This window comes from Petromyzon marinus, chromosome 5 (assembly GCF_048934315.1).
Source record: "Petromyzon marinus isolate PM22_M1 ecotype Great Lakes invasive population chromosome 5, UKy_Petmar_22M1.pri1.0, whole genome shotgun sequence".
Taxonomy (NCBI): Eukaryota; Metazoa; Chordata; class Hyperoartia; order Petromyzontiformes; family Petromyzontidae; genus Petromyzon; species Petromyzon marinus.
The window spans coordinates 19,203,102-19,230,111 of NC_133671.1; the positions used below are offsets into that span (position 1 = coordinate 19,203,102).

The window sequence follows — 27,010 nt, forward strand, 5'->3', positions numbered from 1 at the left end:
TACTTCCAGATTGTATGACCGTGTTTCAGATAGATGGCATTCAATCTAACTGCTCGATGACCTTAATCACGCTGCTCAATGTGAGTTGGCGAAGAGGGGAGCCCACGGCCGGTTCAGGGGCGCCACGGTGGCGAGATGTTAACTGCCCCGCCAGGAGGTCGAGGCATCGATGCTGACCCCGACGCCTGTCTATTTGTTGGAGTTTGCATGTTCTTCTCGTGGTCGCGTGGATTTTTCTCCGGGTCCTCCGGTTTTTCCCTCCGCATTTAGAAAAAAATGCGTTTAGACTACTGTATTTGTCCGCAATACATTTCCACGTGATATGCCACTTCAGTAGGCTATCATTTGTGACCAGGTCGTTTCTGCAAAAGGGCTCTATAGCTCAGTGGGCCTTACCTGGTGAAATAAAAATAGTAATAAATGTGGCCAGGCCCGGGAATCAAATTCAGTTCACGAGGTTCACAGTGCAGTGTGGGAACCACTGCACCACTGCTCCACAATAGGATGAAATAATTATTTATTTTCACGACGGATACAAACTGTCTTCTGGTTGTCTGCCAGATTACGTCTAACGATGGTGCAGTGGTAAAGTAATCTTGAGAATGTTTAATAATGTATTCTAAAAGGGAAAATGGGCAGTGGTAGTGTGGGGTGTGCAAAAGAAATGCCCCGAAAGGCACTGGGTGGGAATCTCTCACAGATAATTTGTGACATTTCAATTTCGCAGCATTTCACCAGGTTTTTAAGAGTGGATCATAACTTCCAAGGCCTTTGCCAACGAGGGAGACACACGAACTCTTCACCTCTCGCCTAACTCATCGCTTAGCCCCTGAGTAATGCCCACTCCCATTCAAACCTGACATATCAGTGGCTCAGAAAGAAGGCCCTGCGTCGTTAATTGTTTTCTTCCCTTGATCCCAGGGCTTAATTTCGCAATGAATACATTCCGGGTTATTTGTAAACCGGGAGTTTGGCACGTGACTCGTATCCACAGCCGTAGTCAGTGATATGTATACTGGATGCGGTGTTCCGGGTGATTATATATTTCCCGGGTCACTTGCTCCGAAAGACCTGGCTGAAATGAAGACTGACATAGCCTTACCATTACTGTTAAGTACCAGAGTGCAAGTATATTTTTAGTAAGTATGGTTTGATGAAAACAAACAAAAGTATATTTTGATTTAAAGCTTTCGTGACCGCAGTAATTCATATTCTTAGCTCTTTCGGTAAAGTCACGTTGAATGGAAACAATAAAATAATAAAAAATATATATAAAACAATACAAATTTTCACGACGTTTCGACCATAACACAAACGGTCGTCATCAGGTGTGAAAACCAACGGCAAGAAACATTTGAAAGAAGTGGCGGTTTGCATTTATTTATTTTTACACGGTGTTTGTGTTTATTTTTTAAAAACCGTTAGCACCACGGGCAGCGATTTGGCAGTTTGTTTAGAAGGACGAGTCCATCTATGTTCTGAAAAGAGGAGGGGGGAGACGAAAAATTAATTCATGCTGTCTGAAAGCCACCGTAAGTGTGAACAATCAATTAAGACCTGAAATGGTTTATCAAATCCTTCCAATGATTGCTAAGCCAGAATCCATCTTCTCGTTTGAAATTGTATCTGTGCTTGTATATGTGGATAGCCTCATGGCTTACAAAGAACCTCTGTCTTGGAGAAGTCAATGTCATGTGAGCCTACTGAATTATAACCATGATCTGCCACGGCCGAGGTGTTGGTCCTACCGTGTTTAAGGTCTGCTTTGTGTTCACGAATGCGGTCCGAGACATGCTTGAACTCAAGCACGTACACCAAGCTCTTAAGGCTAATGGTTACTCCGACTATACAATCTGCAAAGTTATCACTCAAACCATGAAGAAGGACCCTCTTGAGGAGCCTTTGAAAACCATCACTTTACCCTACATTGTGGGGATCACAAAGAAGATCTCCAAAATCTTGAATAAACACAAGATCCAGGTCCGTTTCAACACATTACATAAAATCTGTGATCTGGTTCTGTCTGTAAAAGATGTGATTCCGGACATACAGTACCCTGGTGTCTACAAACTAAGTTGCCTCTGTGGTAGTAGTTACATTGGAGAAACCAAACGACATGTCTCGGACCGCATTCGTGAACACAAAGCCGACCTTAAACACGGTAGGACCAACACCTCGGCCGTGGCAGATCACTGTTATGATTCAGTAGGCTCACATGACATTGACTTCTCCAAGACAGAGGTTCTTTGTAAGCCATCTGGCTACCATGAGAGATTCGTTCATGAGGCTATCCACATATACAAGCACAGAGACAATTTCAACCGAGAAGATGGATTCTGGCTTAGCAATAATTGGAAGGATTTGATAGACCATTTCGGGTCTTAATTGATTGTTCACGCTTACGGTGGCTTTCAGACAGCATACATTAATTTTTTGTCTCCCCCCTCCTCTTTTCAGAACATAGATGGACTCGTCCTTCTAAACAAACTGCCAAATCGCTGCCCGTGGCGCTAACGTTTAAAATAAATAAATAGACACATACACCGTGTAAAAATAAATAAATGCAAACCGCCACTTCTTTCTAATGTTTCTTGCCGTTTGTTTTCACACCTGATGATGACCGTTTGTGTTATGGTCGAAACGTCGTGAGAATTTTTATTGTTTCATATATATTTTTTTTGTTTCCCTTCAACGTGACTTTACCGAAAGAGCTAAGAAAACAAAAGTAAATTGATAGGATGGAAACAAATGTATAGATCGTTCCTAAATACATATCCTTCTCAAACCCATAATAAAGTACACTTATTAAAATAAACAATAAACCATTTGTCAATCCACTGCTGGATGAAGACATCCCCACAGCATGAAGGGGTTGCTAGACGATACTTCATTACGCTGATCACAACAGGTTTGCGATGGACAACAGCGCCCACGACCAACTTATAATTTCACCCGCCACTTATATTAACCGAGCACGGCAATTGAACTCCGGTCGCTAGGTTCATATTGCGATGCGCAAGGCACTATACCACCTCTTCGTCCAGTTGCATTCAACCCATGTATATCCAGATGAAGGAATCATACAGAATTTCAACTAGTGCAGAGATAAGGAATTTCAATTAACTGTTTCACTCGGTTACACAAAGTTCATCTGTCAATCAAACCTGCTTTGTATTCCATTGCAGTGACTGCACGTTGATGCAGGTTGGCCAAGAATTCGGATTGACAGTATTTATCTAATCCATCAATGTCAGTCATTTAATAAAGAGGTATGTACCCCAATGTGCAGCAAAGGTCCCCAAGAGCCTGCTTGCGGAGCACAGGATAGATGAAATAAAATTTAGCGAGGCTCGGTAAGTGATTATATACATGGGCAGGGTAGGTGGGTTGGTAGGCGGGAATTTTTGTTAAGTAATTAGGTTGGTAGAAGGTTCGGTAAGTAGGTAAAATAAGTGGGTAGGTAGGTGGGTGGGAAGATACGTAGTTCGTTTGGTGGATATATGTTTAGTGGGTTCTAATCAGGCGCACACCAAGACTGGGAGGCAACACGTTTTATTCTCTAACACAACCAACACTATTCAAAAGTTCCAAGGTTAACTATGTACATTCCCAGCGACTATGTACATTACAGGTTAACTACGTAAGGTGGTGGCCACCGTTCCTAACCACTTAACCACTTTAACGGATTCCCTATATGGTTGAACCAGAACAGCCGACACGCCGTCGTGTCGTCGCGTACTGAAGAGCGAAGATCGGAGAAGACGACTTCTTCCCGGGTTGAACAGCCACGCTCGCTCTCGGGGCTCGGCTCATATTTCCTGTGGCGTGACCGGGCTCTGCCTCTGGTCACGCCCCCTTCTCGATCCTTCGGACTCACCAGACACCTGGCCCTTGGTTAGTGGAGATGAGGGGGCATCGCGCATCGGAACAAACAGCTTGAAACCAGCCGGGTAGACAAACCACCATAATAAAGGTTTTTGGGTTAGATCGCATTATTTATAAATGTGTCTCAACCCTCAACCACCCGACATGGCCAATCAGTAAAAAATGTGTCACTTTGACAAAAGACAGATATTTCACTACTTTAGCCCACCGGTGTGTTGAAGAGGGGATCCATAACATTTGCAATGTGAGTATGCCGTTTCGCTGAAAATGACATCCAGCATCTTCGGGCGATTTGCCAGAATAGTGAAGCCAGTCTTAAATAGTGCAGGATGACGTCATCATTGTTGAACCCCATCAGGATTCGAGATCAGAGGCGGAGGTGGGGGTGTATACAATTATCTAATAGATCAGTAATCAGCCACTTGGCATGTGACTCACCTGTAATGAATTCCAGGCATATTATTAAGTAATGAAAATTATTTGAATTATTCTCAATTTCAATTGATTCTCTAACTAATCTTGGCCAGTAATAATTAGTTCTGCATAACACTTCAACGTTATCAAAATCAATTTAATGTCCTTGTTGGAAAGCATGCTCTGCCACTGCTGACAGCTGTGTTTGGGAGAATTTAATGTTCCTTTGGTGTTCTTTTAGTCTTACGCTAATGTTTCATCCCGTCTGTCCAATATAACACTTACCGCATAAGCAATTAATCCGATATACACCTTCTGTTGATAATTTCGGTAATTCATCCTTAGTACAAGACACTAGTTTTTGAATTTTGTGTACCATATTAAATCATCGTCTGCGACCGAACTGGATACAAACATACTGAGGCCTCATTACTTTCACGATCTCCACTGGGCCCTGCCATGGTTTGTGTAATTTGGGCGACGTACCCACCAGCACCTGGGGGCAGTGGAGCCATGCTCTGTCACCCGGCATCCACTTAGTGACGGATTTGCGGCGGCCAACAAGCCGCTCATTAGCAGCCTGCCGCAATGCCGAATTTCCCCGGGACGCTTCCCGCGTCTCAGATAGCCGTTTAAGAGTGAGGCGCATGGGATCAGTAATATTTATAACACGCGGCTCCGAGTCGAACTGAACGTCTATCGGGGGGTCTTGTACTCTGCCGTACATAAGGAAAAATGGGGAGAACCCAGTGGAAGCGTGGGGAGCCAATCTGTAAGCAGCCAGAACACCTGGCATGTGTAAGTCCCAGTCGGACTGGTCATCGTTAACTTGTTGGCACAAAATGGAAGTCAGGGTCCTGTGTAGCCTTTCGACCCTCTCATCTGTTTGGGGATGATAAGGCGAGGTGCGAGCCTTTTTCGTGCCCAATAGACCGCACAATCCCTGCAATAATTTAGAAGAAAATGTTTTGCCCTGATCGATCAGGAGGCATTCAGGGCCTCCCTTGTCCAAAACATACCCATGTAAGAAAGCATCTGTGATTGTTGTGGCTGCAGGGTCTGGCAAGGGCCAAGCGATAGGCCAACGCGTGAGATATTCCACCCCAACCAACAAGTAACGGTTACCCCGAGGGGTTTTGGGAAACGGCCTGAGCACGTCGAGCGCAACCAACTCGTTCACACGAGACACAAAGATGGACTGCAACGGAGGGTGGTCCGGCGAGCGCACTCAGTGCATCCTTTCAAAAAATGATGATCATCGTCCGCCATCCCAGGCTAGAAAAAATCTACTTGGATGACGGACAGCGTTTTCCGGACTCCCAGATGCATCACCCGGTCATGCACGGCCCTAACAATCCGACCACGTAAACCAGTGGGCACAACAATGTTATACCAGTTCGATTCCCCGTCCCACCACATGAGCAGGCCCCCCTTCATAACCATCGGAGACTCCCAACGCCGACTCTCCACGCTCTCCCGTTTGCCAACGCGGCGCCTCAATTTGAGCAGGGAGGAGTCTTCCATTTGGAGTTGACCCCACTTCACGTGGGTGAGGCCGATTGTTTTATTGCATCCAACCGTTATGGCGGGAAGGGAAATGCCCGAAGATGCCACAACAGTGGGGGTCGAACCCCCGTTAGGGGGCTTACATCGGCCCGACCCCGTAAGGCATGCACAGCAGTCGCTCCATGGCAGCCGCGACAAAAGCATCAGCGTTGACGTGGCGAGTTCCCTCTCTGTATACAACACTAAAGGAGTAGTCCTGGAGGACCTCCAACCACCTGGAAAGCTGGCCTGATGGTTGCTGAACCCGCAACGCATTCTGTACAGCAGCGTGGTCCGAGCGCACCACGAACCGCCAGCCATAGAGGTATGGCCGGTACTGCTGGATAGAATGGACGATAGCCAGCAGTTCCCGGCGCGTTACACAGTAGCGCTGCTCGGTTGGCAACTACGCACTCCATGTCGTTTACCACTTGAGTCAACACAGCACCAATCCCAGTGTTGCTCGCATCTGTCTCTAGGATGAAGGGTAGGGAAAAATCGGGGTAATGGAGGGGTGGGGCGTTCACGAGGCCGTCACGGAGCGCGACGAACACGGCCTCCTCTTTTTCCCATCGAAACTTATGACCTTTGGAGGTCAAAGCATGGATTGGCTTTGCAATGGTAGCGAACCCCGGCATGAAGTGCCGATAATAGGATGCGAACCCAATGAAACTTCGCACGTCGCCCACCGATTGAGGCGTCAGCCAGGTGTGATTCATTGACCACGTGGCCGAGGTATCGCACCGAACGTTGCAAAAGATGGCATTTTTTGCGGCTTGAATTTAAGGTTTGTCGCCCGTATTTTTAGGAAAACGGCACGCAACCTGTCCAAGTGTTCCTCAAAAGTATGCCCGAAGACAATGACGTCCTCAAAGTATATTAGACAAGCGTCTCATTGGAGCCCAGCCAACACCAGCTCCATAAGACATTGTAACGTAGCCGGGGCTGAGTGGAGTCCCATCGGATGCCGATTAAATTTGAACAACCCTTGTGGTTTACAGAATGCCGTTTTAGGCCTAGAATCGTCATCCCAATGGTAGCTACCAAAATCCGGACAATAAATAAAGAGTGGAAAAAAACGCGCCCCAGAAAGAGCATCCAAGGAATCATCCATCCGAGGTAGCGGGTACGCGTCGGCAACTGACACTTTGTTAAGCTTGTGAAAATCAACACAAAACCATAGACTTCCATCCTGTTTCTTCACAAGTGTAATGGGCGACTTCCACGACACGTCGTGTAGAGGGTACTTCTTATTCTAGATTTGAAGCTTTCGTGATTGCAAGGATTCATACTCTTTGGTTTTTTCGGTAAAGTCACGTAGGTAAAATAAAATAAAAGAATTTCGATTTAAAGCTTTCGTGACTGCAAGGATTCATCTTCTTTGGTTCTTTCGGTAAAGTCACGTAGAATGAGAATAAAATAATAAATTGATAAAATAAAATAACACAATAATATTCTCACGACGTTTCGGCCACAACACAAGCGGCCTTCATCAGGTGAAGGGACGAGACTGTCTGGTAGGACAGCGCTGTCCTACCAGACAGCGCTGTCCTACCAGACAGCGCTGTCCGACCAGACAGTCTCGTCCCTTCACCTGATGAAGGCCGCTTGTGTTGTGGCCGAAACGTCGTGAGAATAGTATTGTGTTATTTTATTTTATCAATTTATTATTTTATTCTCATTCTACGTGACTTTACCGAAAGAACCAAAGAAGGAAAATAAAAGAAAACAACTAAATTAAATCACGACGTTTCGGAGGCAACACAAGCTTCCGTCTTCAGGTGGAATAGTCACAGCAGAATATCTGTGTCAAGTGGACAGCTCTGAGACAGCCGGGATTATATACAGGTTAAGGGGGGGGGGGAGGAGCCAGAAAGGGACGTGGGTGGGGGGGGAGGGCTGAGTTAAGCCGCCTTTTGTTAAACTGCAGGGGGTTTGGGGGGAGGGGTGGTGCACTGCATGAAAATCGAATACAGCCCCATTTTTTGTTAGAAAGCAATAGAAATGGCTGTACAATTATAAGGCAGCTAAAGTTTGGCATACAACCCACTGAGAGATGGAAATGGCTGTACAATTATAAGGCAGCTAACATTTGACTTGATTTATAACATCTTTCCAATGGTTGCTCAATTTTAAACCATCATCTCGGTTGAAGTTGTGTCTATGTTTGTATATCTGGATGGCTTCATGGACAAATCTTTGGTAATAACCGAAAGGTTTGCAGAGAACTTTGGTATCAGAGAAAACATTGTCATGAGAACCCGCTGTGTTGAAATAATTATCAGCCACGGCCGAAGAATTCGTTCTGCCGTGTTTCAAATCTGATTTGTGCTCGCGAATTCGGTCAGAAATATGTCATTTAGTCTCCCCGATATAGCAGGAACCGCAGGTACACCTCAATTTGTAAACACCGGGGTACTGTAAGTCAGGAATGACATCCTTTACGGATGGGATCAGATCACGGATTTTGTGTACTGTATTGAACCGGACCTGGATCTTGTGTTTGTACTCGCTTTCGTGCAGCGCGCCATCGCTCCCCCCGAACCCCCTGCAGCATAACAAAAGGAGGGTTTTCCCGCATTTCGTGCAGTGCACCACCCCTCCCCCCGAACCCCCTGCAATTTAACAAAATGCAGCTTAACTCAGCCCTCCCCCCCACGCACGTCCCTTTCTGGCTCCTCTCCCCCCCCCTTAACTTGTATATAATCCCGGCTGTCTCAGAGCTGTCCACTTGACACAGATATTCTGCTGTGACTGTTCCACCTGAAGACGGAAGCTTGTGTTGCCTCCGAAACGTCGTGATTTCATTTAGTTTTTTATTTTATTTTACCTACGTGACTTTACCGTAAAAACCAAAGAGTATGGTACTTCTTATATTTCTCACACTGGGCACAACACAGGCCAACCTTATTCTTCTCACTGTGAGTACAACACTTAGATATGAACGTCTCTACTGGCTACACACAGCCGATCACTCGGTGTGGTCCCACCACCCTCACTCGGATACGCCGCTGGTTGGCGGCGTGACGATGATGGCGATGGAATCCCCGCAGGAGATCTTCCACGTGGCCGGATGACGGAGGGAGATGTCGGCGAACAGCGACGCAGCCAGGACACAAGAATCCACAGACGAACACCGAGCCCCATGTACGCTCCTCCTTATATCCCCCCAGGCGTGGCTAGGCCCCGCCTTCAGCCACGCCCTCTCGTGGAACCTTCAAGCAGGTTCCCAGAGTATCTCGGCTAACCCCACCTATTACCTTCGCCCCAGATACCGCTCCTTCTCTGATTGGTCATTACTTTAACCGTGCCCATACCCGTGCTTCCCTTTTCTGGCCAGCAGGTGTCACCATGTCATTACACAAGTACTATGAGAGCACCCCACGGACTATTCGATGGGGAGATAATGTCCGCGGCCAACATCTTATCGACCGCGACCCGCACGTGATCTTTCTCTTTGGGGCTTAACCTATAGGGGTTTTGGCAAATGGGGGCAGCGCTCCACGTATCAATACGATGCTGCAACAGAGATGGGTGACCAATGTCATACTTCCCTTTGCTAAAAACGTCTGAAAATTCTAAGAGAAACGCGCGCAGCCTTTCTCGCTGGTCATCCGATAACTCGGGGCTCTCAGAACAAAGCGTGTCCACCCATGAGTCATTGCGCCCCCCTCTCTGTTCTACGGCTGCTGCCACTCACCCCGCATCTACCTCCCCACCCCCGCAACTCGCATGTGCAAGAACCGTGCCCACCTGGATAACGGAAGTTTATATACCTGCATTTACAACCTGAATGAAAGGTTCTTGGTCACTCGCGACCAAGGTCTGCGCTCCCACCAAAGTCAACCCCCAGTACACCTTCTTCGAGGGGACTAATAATATTCCGTCAGCGGTTGACTCCTGCCCCAACTGCTTACGCAGTCGCAGGGGGACTAACATTTGGGCCCCGGGGGGAATTTTAACACTTCTTGTCGCCAGGGCTTGGATGGTGGCATAACCTATGAAAAACTGCGTAGGGGAGGACAGGAACGCCATCCGCCAGCCTGATGGTAACTCAATATAGTCCTGATCAATGAGTATTGTTAAGGCCATCTTACCTAGGAAATCCGTGCCCGATAACCAAGATACAGCAAGAGATCTAGAGATGAGTATGGGCCCTGTCATGCAGATGCCACCAATACACACGTCTGCCAAAACTTGACCGATAATGCCCAGAGACCCCCCGTTTGCCACGGAACACAGAACCGCAAGGAGATGCAATGAAGACGAAGAGGGTGGGAGGATATTAAAAAATCATTTCCGAAATCATGGTTGCGGACGCACCCGTATCAATCAATATCCGTACTTCCACACCTTGAACCGTGCCAACAACAGCCGACAAAGCCGCCGCTGCGGCGATCATACGGTGACCCAGTGCTGACCACTGACTATTTCCTTGCGGCCACCCTTTGTTCCATAAAACATGGTTTACACTGTCCGCAACCCGTGAAATGGACGCGGCACACGAACGAGATGGGTGAAATGGATGCAAGGACCGGGTGTGTGGTGCGTCGCGACTCGCCTGTAGACATGACGGAGTGAGGGGCGACCCGGAGGAGGATGATGACGCCTTACGTGGTCCTTCCCGTTCGGCACGGTAGCCCCTGGAGATGTGGCCCAGCAGGCCAGGAGAAGGTCCCCCTCCTCGGGTCCTGCAGCCGTCTCCGGCCGTCGTCGCCTGTGCACCACTTGTCGTTAAGCGATGCGCAGATCTGAGATGGCTGAACGTCTTCGGGCACCTCCGCCGCTGCGAGCGAACCGGTGCACGCCACCACCTCCACCCCCGTTGCATGTTAAGGTGAGTTTGTAGGCACCGCACAACTTGTAGTGAAGACAGCCCGTCGTCCTTTGGCCGGAAGAGTGACCTTGAGGTCCTGCGCCAGCCCCAACAACCGCTCGGGGACCAAGGAATCCAAGCCGTCCGCATCCATCCTCGGGTAGGCAGCTTGCGCCAGGACCATGAGCGCGCTGTGGAAGGCGAGGGGCGTGGCGCAGCGAATTTATGCCGTACGTTAGATGGCGGGTCGAAAATACCCGCCATCTGCGCAAGTGCCTGTTGGAGCGTCTCACGATCTTTCAGCGGGATGGCGTAGAAAGCAACCAAAGCGTTGTCGTCAAAGGTAGTCAGCAATGTTCGTAACGCCTCGGTGTCTGTCCATCCCGCTAACTCGCAGGTAGCCGTGAATCGGCGCCGGAATGCTGCCCAGTCCCCCCTCTGCCACAGCGAACTCCTTGACGCAGGGAAGGGTCTTCTTAAAAACTGGCACCTTCACGTGTAGTTTTGGCAAGAGATTCGTCGGACGAACCACGCTGTCTCGCGCGGTAGTCGCTGTGACATCCACGCGCGCCGGCAGCGGACTCGCCGCCTCCAGCACGTCCGCTGAAATGGTGGCCGTGCGCGTGGACGGTGACCCCGCCGTGGCCCCCGCATCTCCCACAATGGCGGCCATGAGCGTGGGCTGCGCGATCGCAGACTCCCGCTCGCGGGAACCGGGGTCATCTTTGTCGTCTCTCCGCAACGCCGGCCCGCCGCCCCTTTCCAGCGGCTCCTCCAGCCCCATTTCGGCGGCCAGCGCGGCAGTGGCCGTCAATAAGTCAGCGAGGCGGGCGCCCCGTGATCGGCGCAGCTTGTCGGGTGACGGTGGCACGGTGAGGTTGGGCACCTCAAGTTATTCCGCCAACTGGGCTCCAGCGAACATTTCCTCCGGGACTGTTTCACCCGGGGCTGTTTGGGGAATCAACCCCTCATCTTCTTCGTCATCCGAAGACGTCTTGGTAAGCTGTCGTCGCCTTGTAAACATATTTCTACCTTAGGATAGCACCTAGTAAGTTTCGCACATTCTGACACCAGTTGTAGTGGGTTCTAATCAGGTGCACACCAAGACTGGGAGGCAACACGTTTTATTCTCAAACACAACCAACATTATTCAATGTTCCAAGGTTAACTACGTACATTCCGAGCGACTATGTACATTACACGTTAACTACGTAATGTGGTGGCCACCGTTCCTAACCACCTAACCACTTGAACGGATTCCCTATATGGTTGAACCAGAACAGCCGACACGCCGTCGTGTCATCGCGTACTGAAGAGCGAAGATCAGACAAGACGACTTCTTTCCCGGGTTGAACAGCCCCGCTCCCTCTCGGGGCTTGGCTTATATCTCCTGTGGGGTGACCAGAGGCGGAGCCCGCTCACCCCCTTCTGGGGGCCCCCGTGCCCCCTCGTCCGGTCACGTGCTCTCACGGGTTCACCCAGACGGTCATGTCGTGACCCGACCTCTGTGACATCCGAAATCTGCCCTCTAGTGAGCCCTTGTGTATAGTACACCCACTGTCGCCATAGAACGGCCCATTTATGTCGTTACATATGTATATATAACTTTAGAAAGGTAACATAGGAAGGATACGTGCGTTGATAGCTTTAGTTTAGATAAAACTAATTTCTTAAGAACTGTTTTTGTGTTTAGTTTGTTGTCCTTCCCCCGCACCTACGATTAGCACGGTTGGTTACGTACGGTGCGAAAAAAGTTCAACATGCATGCATATACATTAGATGGTGGATTATTACATCATCAGATATGACAATGGCTTGGGGAGACCAGCAGTGGATTGTTCATGTCCTGCTGATGACGATGATGAATTGAATAATAATTACCTGGCTCGGTAGATAGGCAATGATTATTAATAACCACGTGAGAGCACCCCCCTAAGATCACGCTCGTTTCCTTTACAGTTGAGACGAGGTGAGGAGGTGAACCAAGTGGCATGGGGCGCGGATCGGGGGCGGGGAGGGGGGCGCTCCCCCACCAAATGAATATTTAACGACATCTTGGCAGCTGGTCCCTGGAGAATGCCTCTTGAACGCATGGGCAGCGACTCGTGCATTATTGACCAAGGCCCCAGTCCAGCCCCACACATAAGCAATGTTATTACGTATATTAACATAAAATTACAATCGCGTTGAATGTACGGATTTTAGTGGCGCTAATTAAACCATTAATACAGTCGTGCATAATGCACGTTGCCATTATTATTAACATCCGTACAGCGAAAAACGTAATGTGTACACATTGTTTTTCATTCCACTGCAGGATAAAGCCCCCCCCCCCCCACCGCCTAAGTCGTATCGGTCATGGGCATGGTTGCATGATGATACTTGACCACTCTGGTTAGTGAAGATTGGTGAATAGGATGACCGTAACCGGTTAAGACACCACTAGCCACTGACGTTAGCCATGGCTGGGAAATGAACTCATGTTGCCTGGTTCATTGTGCAATGCGCTAATCTATGTGCCACCACTTCACCAAATAAATACAGCACTGAAAGTATGATGTACAGTGTACAATTTGGGGGTAGTGTGGTGGTGCAGTGGTTAGTGCCCTGTGTTATGGACCCCATAACCTAACTAGGAATTCTGGCCATAGCTAACATGAGTGACACGTGATAGCTGATCTGGTCTTAAACCACGTCCTTCCCTTCCTCCCTTCACGGACCCGCACTGACCTGAGTGGTGAAATATGGGCAAACAACCCCTCATGACTGCCATGGCATGGAGAGGCCCTCAGCAGTGAACTCACAAAGGGCTATGAAAATACAAATACTTTTGCTTTTCAGTATTGCAAGCTCCAGCAATTCCCTTTAACATTTAGAAAAATGTATATCTACAGCAGCTGAATTAAGTTGAGGAACATGTAAATATATTTTTACCAAACTTGTAATAAGATAAACGTCAATTATTTATCTCGATAAGTGTAACTGCGTCTCATCAATCTTTGTCAGGAGAGTCCTGCATTGGAATGCTTGGCCAATTTGTTTTCGAGGCGTGTGTTTTGTGGGAGGAAACTGGAGTGCCCAGAGAACTATTCAAGCGTACGATGACACTAAAAGGTCCACAAAGGTTGGGTTCACGGACCCACTTATAGGGTTAGGAATCTCACAAATCCAGCAGGTTTTTCTTTTCTTAACATTTACAGATGTGTTTATCGTTGGCATTAGTCAAGCTAATGGGCCCCCAGAGTGTGGGAGTGGGAACTCCACATTTCAATTTTCCAGAGGCAGACTTTGCAGGCGTGAGCAATGGCAACCACAATTTGCTTGATGAGTCCTAATGGATAAAAGGGGTCCACAGTTGTCCATCACTGCATCACTGTTTTGCCGGTACATTTACTCAAACGTATTCTCATGGTGACCTATGGCAAGGGGACCAACAATGCATTTCTTCAGGAAATGCTGTTGAGTTATTTTTTGGCATGTGCACAGAGAGGATGTGTGTGTGTTTTTACGCCGTTTGTGTGTCGTTAAAAACTGCGGTCACCGCGAGGCAGGAGTCATGCGCGACCCCTGGGTGGCGCTCACACTCCTCAGCTTCCAGCTTTCACGACCTTGCTTACCGCACGTGGTCTCTGAGTCGGTCTGGTTGCAGCACGGTTGGGCCCTATATCGGTGGGACAAGGCAGGAGGGGGATCATGTAAAACGATGGTAAGGGGCTTCGATTGGGTCATCTGTACCAACCCCAGGCGACGTGAGTCCTTGAATTTACCACTAATTAGGACGAGCCACTTAAAAAAATAAGTTAACACCTCAGTGGGCTTTGCCTGGTAGGATGGGGATGGTTTATTTTATGTTTTTGAGTGATTTGTTTACCTTTCTTGCACTTTGCGCTCTTATCGTGTGTTTGTACTGTTTGTTGTTGTGACGTTCTTACCTGCCCCTGCTGGATATCTGTTAAAAAAGAGCTTTGTTGCTCATCGGATTCCTCCAGTCTAAATAAATATTCTGATTGTGAAATTGGTCTTGGAGGCCACTACCTCACCTTGTTGACTCCAATTCCATCATGCTCTTGGAAACAAAATTATGTTCGTACAATCCCAATTGTCATTATCAATGATAATACAGTATAGTGCGATAAGGCTGATGATAGCAATCGCTATGACGGGTGCATCATGCGTATTGTTTTTTGCGATACGTATTTAGTATTGACGTTTTGAAGGGTTCATTTATATTCATGGTTACCCTGCAAAATGCTTGCGATTTCAATGAGCTGTTGAATTTAAATAACACGCATTTACCTGCTTATATACAAAGCCAATTTACCTGCAGCGTCGCATCAGGAGCCACGCAGTTATCTACTGCTGGATGAAGACCCCCCTTTGTATAGATGTGGAATTGAAATATATTATTTATAAAAACGCTCTTTTTAAAATGTGGTCATGTACAGTACTGTGCTGTATGCCTCGCTTGGCTCTAAGAGCCTTAGGCACGAACCCATGACGTGGGAAGATTGGAGCTTTGAAGTTATATCTATTTTTTTAAAATAAAAAAAATTAGTTTCGTCCGTGTAAACCCATTTCTAATGAATCCTGAGATGTCCCAGGCGTGTTGGGATATTGTGGCCCATCACGTGTAGGTGTGACGTGAGGAAATGGACAATCGTGAAACACAAATCCATAAAAGTTTTTTTTGGGTTAAAATGAAACACGAACACTATATCAGCATATATTAATCTCAGTATGAGCAAAACAATTTTTGTTTACACATTTAAACACAAAATATTTGTAAGGCCTAATATTATTGGCTTTCCAGATCATTATAATGCTAGCACGCATTTGTTTAAGCCAATTTCTGATGGACTGGAAGGCATGTTTATGTTAACGTGGAGACACAACAGAGTAATGCTTTGATGTGCTGTTATTCATCACGCTCCACGGCAAGGCATGATGAGTTTATGTATGTTCCCACAATTCACTCCCCACGCCAAACAAAGGGTGCGATACAGCGTTGGAGGTGATGCATTAGCGCAAATAACAATAACTATTGCCCGAAAACGTCGCTTAATACCCTTAATAAAGCAGTGTTATTGACGATTATGTGTGTGTGTAGTTGTTGTGTACGTTACGTATGGTTATACTGTACACTAGGAACTCGAGAGTACTTTAAAGAATCCACACGATGCTCTGCATAAAACAAGCCCCAGAGCTTGTCTCCCGTGTGTGTTACAATGTTGGGTGTGTGTTGTGTGTGTGCATGTGTATGTTGCGATAATAATTTACTTGCTAAACCAGTCCGAGCGGTGAAACCCATGACAATGAGCGACACAAATTGAAACCAACACACACGGAGAAAATGTAATTAAAAAAACATTCATAAGACATGAAAATATCATTTAACACGATAAGAGTATATAGAGCGACACACGCAGAAAACAGACTGTTGTTGGGGCAAGTGCTGTTAGCGAACATCTATGAAAGCAGGCACGGTCACACACACGAGAGAGTGAGTGGCCAGCACCACGCCCGGCCGCCTTTGTCTCCCCATTGCGGTGTGTAAAAACATCGCCACTACAACACACCGCACCGGGTTACACATTTGAGGCTGAGTCGGCCTAGGGGGAGGCCCAGGACCGGTTCAGATTTATCGTGAGCGGGAATCGAACTCGGATTAACCAGGTTCGTAGCACCATGAAGTGGCAGGCTAGGTGCACATTGAGGCTATCACGTGAAGTGTCGACAGGGCTGGCTGCTGACAGAAGGAAGTCTCGGGACAGACCCAGCAGGTGCCACGAGTTGGCCGACTGAGTTGACCGGTATAGATGCGCCACCAGCTGTACCCCCTACTGTGCCAACTTGCTGCATTTTAACCGCCCGGCGCTCCGCTCGTTGTTGTGAGCGTCGCTCCTCTGCCCTCCTCCGTCGTTGTTGCTGGAGGGCGACTGCCTCCAACTGCCCAGCAGCAGCAGCGTCCTTCACGAGCCTCCTCCTCCACAGAGGCCGATCTTGACACCGCTGGTACCGGTCATCGTCAAGTCCACTCAGGTCCACATCCTCCCGCATCGCATCAGCTCCATCTCTTCTCAACAAAGACGAAGATCCCCTGTGTAGCCTTAACAAGTGTTGTTAGCGAGCACCTATGAAGGGCCGGCACGGCACACTAGGGGGTAGGTGGCCAACACCACGTCCGGCCGCCTTTGTCTCCCCAGTGGCGATGTTTTTATACACCGCACCAGGTACTCATCTGAGGCCGAGTCGACCTAGGGGAGGCCCAGGACCGGTTCAGATAATCGTCACCGGTGTTGGCCGTGAGCGGGAATCGAACCCGGGTCGCCAGGTTCGTACCGCAGCGCGCTAACCACTGCGCCACCGCTCCCCACACACAACACACACACCCACAACCCACACACAACACACACACAACCCACACAACACACACACAACACACCCACCCACAACACACCCACAACCCACACACACAGGCACACACAGGCACACACACACCCACCCACAACCCACACACAACCCACACACACACAACACACCCACACACAACACACCCACCCACAACACACCCACAACACACCCACCCACAACACACCCACAACACACCCACCCACAACACACCCACCCACAACACACCCACCCACAACACACCCACCCACAACACACCCACCCACAACACACACACCCACCCACAACACACACAACACAACACACCCACCCCACACACACACACAGACACACACACACCCACTTTACACAGCGCCCCCTATTACCATCAGCAGAGGCTGTCGGAGGCTCGCACAGCGCAGCCAGCGAGCCACAGAGGCAAAGCGAAGCCGGTCGGGGCCGATGGTGGCCGCCACACACGGCACACACAGCACACACGGCACACACAGCACACGACGACTCGCAAATACCACCGGCAGTGTCATTCATTACGTGTATACACACACACATATACACACATACACACGCGCGCGCAAAGACACGGGCGGCTAGATGATCCGGACGTAAAGCGAAGGGCCAGGGTGGTGTTACACGTCCGCTAAAGAAGAAGACGGTGGTGGGGGGGGAGCTATTCACGCCACGTTGAGACGGATCACACTCAAGAGAGACGAACACACACAACACACACGGCAAGCACCGGGTTACATCACGACACGACACACCATTCGTGTCGTGGCATCACGACAATAGCTAGCACCCAAACCATCTCGACACGCACCCTACGTTACAGGGGGTTCCGCAGACACGTCCGCAGCAGCAGCAGCAGCTGAGACGTGGCCCAGCCACACACACAGACACACACACACACAGACAGACACAGAGACAGAGACAGACACACACACAGACACACAGACAGACACAGAGACACATACCCCGTGTGTGTGTGTGTGCGGTGAGCCAGCGAGCCATCCCGTCTCGTCAGATGCGCGGTTCACGCTGCGTCCACGCGTGATTGACCCCGACTCCAAGATGGACAATGTCACCACGGAGGACGGCGGCGGCGAGGGTGACGGATCCTACATCTCGGGTCTGGGCTCGAACCCGGAGCGGGCCACCTCTGCGTCGGCGGGCAGCCTGACCGGCTCTGCCCACGGGGCCTACGGAGCCGCTGGTGGCGGCGCTGGTGATGAGGACTGTGCAGACGATGATGACGATCGGAGTTCCGTCGGATCCGACTCGGAGGTGAACGCGCCCAATGGCACAAGGAAGACGGATCGCTTCGGATTCATCGGCGGGACTCAGTACACGGATGCCGTGTGAGTAACCCCCCACCGAACGATGAGCAACACTCCGAAACGCGCACACACAATACACGTGTGTGTTGTGTGTGTGTTGTTGTGTGTGGGTATTGTGTTGTGTGTGTGTACCCGGGTTTGTACGGGGAGTGGTGGCGCAGTGGGTTACATCCATAGCACTGCGCTACGAATCCTAGATGGGGCCCCTTCCCCCTAGGTCGACTCAGCCTTAAATGTGTGTACCCGGTACGATCTTATGTGGAACGTCGCCACGAGGGTGACAACTCGCACGAGAGGGGATGACAGGAGGCTATGCGTGGTGTTGGCCACCACTGGGGAGACAAAGGCGGCCGGGCGTGGTGTCGGCCACCCACCACCATCGTGTGCAGTGCCGGCCTTAATAGGTGCTCGCTAACAGCACTTGCCCCAGCAGTCTGCGTATCCTGGACCCGATAGACATGTAGTCAGTTCTCTTGTGCGAGTTTGTGCTGTACCTTAACCCCCGTGGCAAGTACATACACAGAAGACCCCGATCCTATTGACACATCCCTGTGTGTGTGTTTATACATTGTGATGTATGTGCGCTATCCCTGTACGTGACCTCATCGTGTATGTGTGTGCATTGTACCGATACGCAATGTCACTGAACACTCCCTCGCGTCCACCCCAACTCTACAAACATTACTATGAATGTATGTTGAACCTCTTTCGCACCGTACGTAGTCTACCATGCTAATCGGAGGTGCGGATGATACGTGATGTGTGTTCCACTACTACATTTGTGTACACGTATGTGTATCATACCTGTCAACCCATACGGTTTATCCGTATTCTTGTCCAGGGATTGAGCAAAAATAGTTTTTGTCTATTTGTGTGTTTCTCTCTTGTTGTGGGACTTTGTGGGATGAGCGTTGGGATTGATAAAGGGCACGGGGTGACCAATAATGTCTAAATCGGTCTGTAATAAGGAAGGCATTGATAAGGGGTTCACATGTATGGTGTATACACGTGCAATGTACACGGTACATGTGCTTCTCGTGTGATACAGTTATTTTTGTGACCATTTATATTTTTATATTTGCCTTTTGTCATATTGGTGACCCTCAGCTCACGATTGCAAATTAGACCATCCTGGCCTCTTGAATTCTTACCTGGTTAATCGGCTATGTATAGGCGGGGGTACCCTCTTGTGCACACGCAGCGATACACAGGTGTGTGTACAGGTGTGCAACCAATCGCCGCCACGTGTTAGCCCTGTGTGTATTCTCGATCACACAGTGTCGGGTCCTTTAAATCGAACCAGCTGATAGTCAATTGAGACTCGATTACACGACCCGTTTCAACGGAGACCAGGGTTTTAAAGGCAGAGAAAATGCAAAACAGGAAGTTAAGTGTTATATCAAAAATAATAAAGCTTTATAATCAAAATAATGTGTTGAATCAATCTTATTTTTGTTTACATACTTGTTTCCGTAACTTGGAGGCAAACAACGCATGGGCACAATGCGGTACTGTATTGTACAATGACACGTGGATCGGAGAACATATGCAGGTTTACAGACGCCATATCGATGGTTAATTAAAACACACAATTCGTGGGCTTGGGCAGGGAACATCTTGACTCGACAGAATGATAGTTGGATGGATAAGACAGAATGGCAGCCAACGGAGGATAGACGTTAGGATGGAGCAGTGAAAGCAGGCCATGTGCAGTTACGGTGCTGGGTGAATTGTTGCATTGCGAGGCCCGTGATAGGTAGTGACAGCTTGGGGAGGTTATGGCTGCTGCTGATGATACAATATGCCAACGTTTCAGAAAGTGGTCCATCTTCAGAGCGACTGTTGGCACTGTGTGAGATAAGATAAAGAACTTGGTATTTTGCCTGCTCAGTGGAAGGTAAATCACTGGCTTTTGTTATTATTGACAGCCTGGGGCCTGGCATACGATTGTGGAATTTAATGGCCTGCCTAAGGACAGCTGATAGGAATGTGGGTGTGTGTTGATACCTTTGTGGGGTAGCAGTGGTTACCTGAGTTCGATTCCCAACCATGGATAAGATCAATGGGAAAGCCATCTAGACCCAATATCTGGAATTCAGATTCTCAGCAGTGCTGGCTCAGTGTCTGTGACACAGCGCTGACGAACAACATTAGACCATCCAGACATACACTCACATGCTAAATGTTGTTGTTTTGTCTTTGTTGACAGCTATCGGATCCTATACTGACTGCATGATGGGAACTCTGTAGGCTTTACTACACGGTACTATGCTTGGCAAAAAAAAATCCGTTTGCCATGCCCTTTGTAGCCTCGTGATAATCACAAGATAGTGCCAGCTGACATATGCAGCATCGTCATCACCATCGTCGTGATTACAACCGTCACGAATTACTACAGTCATCGTTATGATTTTTAAAGATAGGTGACGATTTTTATTTCTTTGCACTCGGAACCTGGAGTCTGAATTCGATTCCGCACTTAACAGCGTGTTGAAGTATGGTCAAACAACCCCCAGGACTAGCGTGGCGTGAGGAGGCCTTCATCCAGCAGTTGATTGCCAACGGGTTGTTGATTATATATCAATGTTTTATGAGCCCAGCGAGATCAGGAGTCTATTTTTTCAAGAGAGACCTGGGTTTAACAAGTACATCAGAAAACAAAACACATTCAAAAGCCATCATTAGCAATTGTGTATCTTCTGCTATATGAAGGCCTTATCACACTACATCGCTGATCCACAATTAAATGGGATCACACGGTTAATTACATTTGTTTTCACGTCTCATGTAATAAGGGGCCATAAGTGGCGAAATTAGCCTCCAACAATCCCTCCAGAGACGATACATTCTGGCCTAACCACTGCCTCAGGGTTTGTACGGGAGACCCAAGTAAGGCCTTGCCATCAGCCCATCCTTTATTATAGCACTGCAACATTTATTAGGGCTGCACGATTAGTTGAATTTAGTTACGCAGCTTACGGAACTCGGATGGCAACATTTTTGTGAAATTGGGGGGTACCAGAATGGAAGAAATTGTGGTCCCGTGGTTCACCCACCGCCTCCCCCCGGGGTTCATCGTGCAAGGGAACCCGAGGAAGAAGCCAAAGAGTAAAATGCTGCCGTGCAAGGAAAACAGTGCAGAAAACACCGCCTGCAAAATCCACAACACCCCAGAGAATAAATATCAAACAAGGACCGTGTTTTGATAACCGGTCGGAGGGAGACGTGTGGTGGATTGTGCATAACGTTTTACTTTGTGTGTGCCTGTGTAAACTTGGGAAATTACTTTGGCAAAACACTTCTTGTTTTAAGAAATATCAAAAACGTAGACATCAAAACTGACCACTAGGCCTCGGCAAGGTAAGGTAAAAGGTCAAAAGCAACGAGCCTACCTTTACCCTACCTTTTACCCTTACCCCATACAAATTACCCGATTACAGGGTAATTACTGGGGTACAACTACACATGAAAAAGGTTTATAACAGGTAAATGCTAGGTAGAGTGCTTTATTCATATAGAATACTCTCAATGATTCCAATTTTACACGCTTTCTTTAAACTCTGTCTGTTGTTGTCGTCATTGTTGTATCCTCAAATCTTGTAACTCAATGTTAACCCACTTCCCAATGTGCTTTCGACTGCAAACTTGGTATAGTTATGTCATACTGATGACAATACTATATTCTATCATTAAAATAAACTAAACATATTTTTAAACATTATTTTGTATATGTTATGTTTCGGCTTGGGTCTAATTGTCCACTGTCAACTGACGTTGGCTGTGATTGGCCACGGCCCCCTTACGTTGTGGCAAGCTTCGGGACCACTTCCTGGAGTTCGTGGAGTTCTGCCATTACTAGTACATTTCATAAAAGCGTGTTTTTAAAAAAAAGTTGTGTTTAAAAATATTACTTATTAAATGGAGGCCACGGACTGCACCACGGAGCTTTTAGCGGTAAGCAAGGCACCGTATTTACCGGGTTAATACTTCGCGCTACCTTTACCCTTTACCTTACCCCTTGGCATGTCGACACCTTTACCTTTACACTTTTACCCGGTAAAAAGGGTAAATCACCTTACCTTGCCGAGGACTACTGACCACTACTGGGACGCTTTTTTTGTTCGTAAGCTGGTTGTGGCTGTACACGTGACCGTACACTATAGAGTAATATACATTGAGGTGCACCTAGCCTGGCACATGCACTACGGTGTCATCGCTGCCTGCTTGTGGAAAAATCGCAGTTGCTGTTGTACACTGTATGTACAGTAAAGTAAACAGTCGTCTAAATACCGGAATCTTTTTTTGTATTTTGAATGTAAAAAAAAATCATAACATAAGTATTTTCCTTCATTAAATGTAAAAGCATCCTGTTAAATTACATATATTAGTCCTTAACCAATGTGCGGTAATTGGGGGAGCTACTGCTAGACGTATGATTAATTGACAAGAGGGTGTGGAATGTGGATAAATTTAGATGCATTTGTCACGGGCGTGGTGACGCCAACTATTTCAACATTTGACGTCACCATCTCAAGGAGAACAGTGGGGTTCTTGTAACGCTTGAGATAAAGATGATACTTGTGATGATGATGGTGATGATGCTTGTGATGATGCTGGTGATGATATTAGTGGTGATGGTGTTGGCGGCATTGGTAGTGACGAGACTGTGGTGTAATGATTTTTGTGATGATGGTCGTCATGGTGGTGGGCAGTGGTGGTGGTGATGACAATGTTGGTGATGATAGTTGATGGTGGTGATGATAGTTGATGATGATACTTGTAAATATGATGTGTTGTGAGAATGGCGGTGGTGGTGATCATGTATCTTGTGGTGATAGTCATTATAATATGTTGTGATTATGATGGTGGTGCTGATTATGATGTTGGTGATGTTGCTGATAGTGGTGATGGTGTGTGTGATGCTGGTGATTATGATGACATACAGAGAGAGAACGGCTGAGAAGCTCTAGATGGAACCACAGTAAAATGGGGAACGGCAGCCTGGTGGTGAGCCGGTGTCAAGTTACACCCCAAGCTCTGCAATCCTCAATATATTAAGGCGCTATCGGCCTGTTCATGAATGTTTACGTGCGCCAGGGTGAGGAAACTGGAGCACCCAGAGAATACCCCACGCGCGCGAGGGGGCAACACTCGCTCTCCACTACGGATGGAACGTGTGTAGCCCACATTTTGAGCGTGTACCGCCTTCTCTTGGCAAGCCCCGGGGGTGGTATGCGGCTTTCTCCTCGAAGCGCCCACTGCCACGGAGGAGGGAGCTTCACAACGTTTGCGTTGGCGATCCACCGCCGATCCGCACGCCTCCGCGGCTGCCGGTTCACGTTGCGTGGCCGCAATCACCGGCGCTGGGCGGGGGGGGGTGCTTGTAGACGACGATTAACGAGGACGGACAGACGATGACGACGCCGCCGCGGTGGCCGAAACGTCTTGGCCCGCTCCGCACGCTTGGCGATGGGCTGGCAAGTCCCGGGTTTTTCTAGTGACGGTGGTCATCGGGCCCTGGGTGGCCGAGCGCGCCACTTTTCTGCTCCGGCGTCGTGATTCCAGAAGGGTTGGCGGTGGGATCACCGAGTGCTGTTTTTGGTCGTGAACCCCGTTCGTTGTCACTGTGGCCGAGTGTTTACTGTGAAGAGTTCGGGGAGGGTGTCGGGTGTTACACAGTGGAAGCTGCTTTTAAGCGCACCCTGGTGTAAGGTTATTACTGATATAAGCAACACGTCCTTATATTACGTTGTTGGGGCGGCGGTAGGGGGGGGGGAGATGAAGGGCAACTTCTGATACAAGCACACTACTTCTGATATAAGCACAGCTGGCCTTGCTCCCATGGGGTCTAAACCCCATCGATATCGTCCGTGTTAGAGATGGGGTTAGCAATAGGGTTGAAGGTGGAGTTAGTGGTACAGCATAATTAAACATGGGTATCGTCTTATGGTTAACAGTCGGGTTAGTGTCGTGGTTTAAAGATGGCCATGGAGTTAGGGTGAGGGCTTGCAGGGAGCGGTGGCGCAGTTGTTAGAGCGCTGCGCTCCAAACCCGGTGACCTGAGTTCGATTCCCACTCATGGCCGAGACCGGTGACGATTATCGGAACTGGTCCTGCCCCCCCCCCCCCAACTAGGTCTACTCAGCCTCAAATGAGTATCAGGTACAGGGTGTAAACATCTCCTCTGGGGAGACAAAGGCGGCCGGGCGTGGTGCTGGCCACCCTCCCCCTCGTGTGCCATGTCGGCCTTCAGAGGTGCTACTCGCTAACAGCACTTGCACCGACAGTCTGCTAAGGCTATACAGGGGATCTTTGTCTTTGGGGTTATGATTTGGTATTGTGTTAAGAGGGTCATTGTTGAAGTTGGGTCTAAGATAAGTTGACTCAAAGAGCTGGGTTTATACTAAGAGCCATGGTTAGTGTTATAATGTTTGCAGTTCGGTTTCAGAAAATGCTGTTTGGCTGCAGGGTTGGATTAATATCAGGGTTTAAGTTAAAGCTTGGGTTTACAATGAGGCTCAAGTTAGAGTCAACGCCCAACGCCACCGCAGTGTTGGGATTTATCCTCGGCAGTGTTTGCCTGCGTCGTGCCAATACTTATCTTGGTGCTTTCGCCCAACATTTAATTTCTCGTCAACTTAATTAATCGTATTACACAAACAAATTCAAACTTCCAAACATAAAACAAAGTTCAACTTTGCAGCCAGATCTGCGGATCTCGGACCCCCCCCGCCCCCCTTGACGTGAGATCAAGAGATAACCGGATGACACGCGCTGCTGCTGCTGCTGCGGTTACACCGCATGTTTACTGTTGTAGCTATTATTACTGTTTTCTTCTTAGCCTTATCACAATTCTGGCTTGCTGCCTTTGCAAGGCTGAATGCAGCTGCATTGAACCGCGGCAGCGAGATGTTAAACTACCTCGCCCGGTATACAGGGAGTCGTGGGTTCGATCCTGACCCTGACGCCTCGTGTTTATCTGGAGTTTGCGGTGTCTCTCTCTCTCAGTGGTCGCGTGGATTTTTCCGCGGGTCCTCCGGTTCCCCCGCCACATTTCGAATCAACATCGTGCGTTTAGAGTTTTTTGACTGCTGTAAATTTCCACGTGACGATGAGCCACTTGGTTGACCTCTGTCATTGGTGATGGCCCAGGTGGCTTCTCAAAAAGAGCCACGCAGCAGCTCAGCGGGGCCTGACCTGGTAAAAATTAAAAGATAAATTGTGAAATAGAGCCGGTGCGTGCTCCACTGATCCTGGGGGCCTGTCTCCGCGGTCCACGTGCGCCGCTGCGGCGGCCACCCTCGGGGTAAAAGTTCGGCGCGGAAATCGACGGCAACAAAAAAAAACGACGTCCTGTTTACCGCCCCTCTTGCCAGCATCGCGTGTGTGAACACACACACACCACGGACACTGTACACGCGACATAGGTGTCACTGCCGTGAGCAACTTTTTTTTATTTGATCGTCATCGCGAGCCATGATCTATCCACTGCTGGGATAAAAGGGCTCCCCCCCCCCCGCCCCCGCAAGCCATCACGGAGCGCCCGCACAACAGCTGATTTGGTCGTTCTTAAAATGTAGTAGCTGAATAATTGACAGTGTAGCACCCTGCCAAGTCACTCCTGGATGAGCGGCCTGCCTATGCCTTGTCGGTCATAAGGGTTATTTGACCACCGTACATCACCACGCTGGTCAGTGCGGGTTGGTGAAGGTAGAGGGCAATGTAAGTTCAGTACAACTTGGGATTTTGCGGGACTGCCCTCTGCTGCCCACAGTGCCTATAGCACCTGTTTTATGCATGGCGGGCACTTATCCAAGTGCTATCCAGGCTCCAGCCTGCTTAGCTTCTTGAGATCTGATGATCGGGTCCAATCCGGCTGATTTTTTCATAGTCTGTTTTGCGTAAATATTGTACCTTTTATAATGTAACCGATGAATAAGTGGCAGTTAATTTTGTTTACGGCCCACGTGTCAATACGCTACTGGATGAAGGTCTCTCTTCGCCATGTCCTTTGATCCTCGGGGTTGTTTGACCGTACTTCCCCATGCTGGTCAGTGTGGGTTGTGAAGGCGGTGACCAGGGCCGGTTCGGAAGACCACTTTCTGCTGATTTTAGCTGTGACCGGGGATCAACCTCAGGTTGCCGGGTTCATAGTTTATTGTGTTAACCTACACCAACGCTGTTCAATCCCTAACCACCTCTAATTGTAATCGGACTATGAGCAGTCTAAAAATAATCTGCCCAAGCCGACTTAAGCTCCAGGAAATGTACTGACATTGATTAATGTTCGTGCAATATTATAGAATATGTCCGTTTTTCCTATAATATGACTTCTATTTGCTTAATTTGGTTTAATTAAAGTGTTATGTTTTAACCTGGGCCCATTCGTGCGCATGAGACTACACTGGCCTCTGGAGTTCTCAGCTGGTTTCTAACCCGAGGAATGTACGTACTTATAACCCAACCGTCGTAGGTAACTACAAATATGGTAAGTAACGTGTTGAATACTGGACCAGTGTGGATTGCTCAAAGCAGGCAGAACTAGTGCATAACATCTATGGGACCTTTTTGCCAGTTTCAAAGTCTGAAAAATAAGAACAGGTTTTAC

At 48.5% G+C, this 27,010-nt stretch overlaps 1 protein-coding gene across 1 annotated transcript in view; it reads left to right on the top strand.

Moving 5' to 3' along the window:
- The first annotated feature begins 17,372 nt into the window (after positions 1-17,372).
- LOC116939181 (TBC1 domain family member 10A-like) overlaps positions 17,373-27,010 on the top strand; it is a 41,093-nt gene continuing 31,455 nt past the window's right edge. The window contains exon 1 of the mRNA XM_032947284.2: positions 17,373-18,423. Within this exon, the coding sequence (XP_032803175.1) occupies positions 18,137-18,423 (287 nt within the window). The 5' untranslated portion in view covers positions 17,373-18,136. The remainder of the gene's footprint in view (positions 18,424-27,010) is intronic.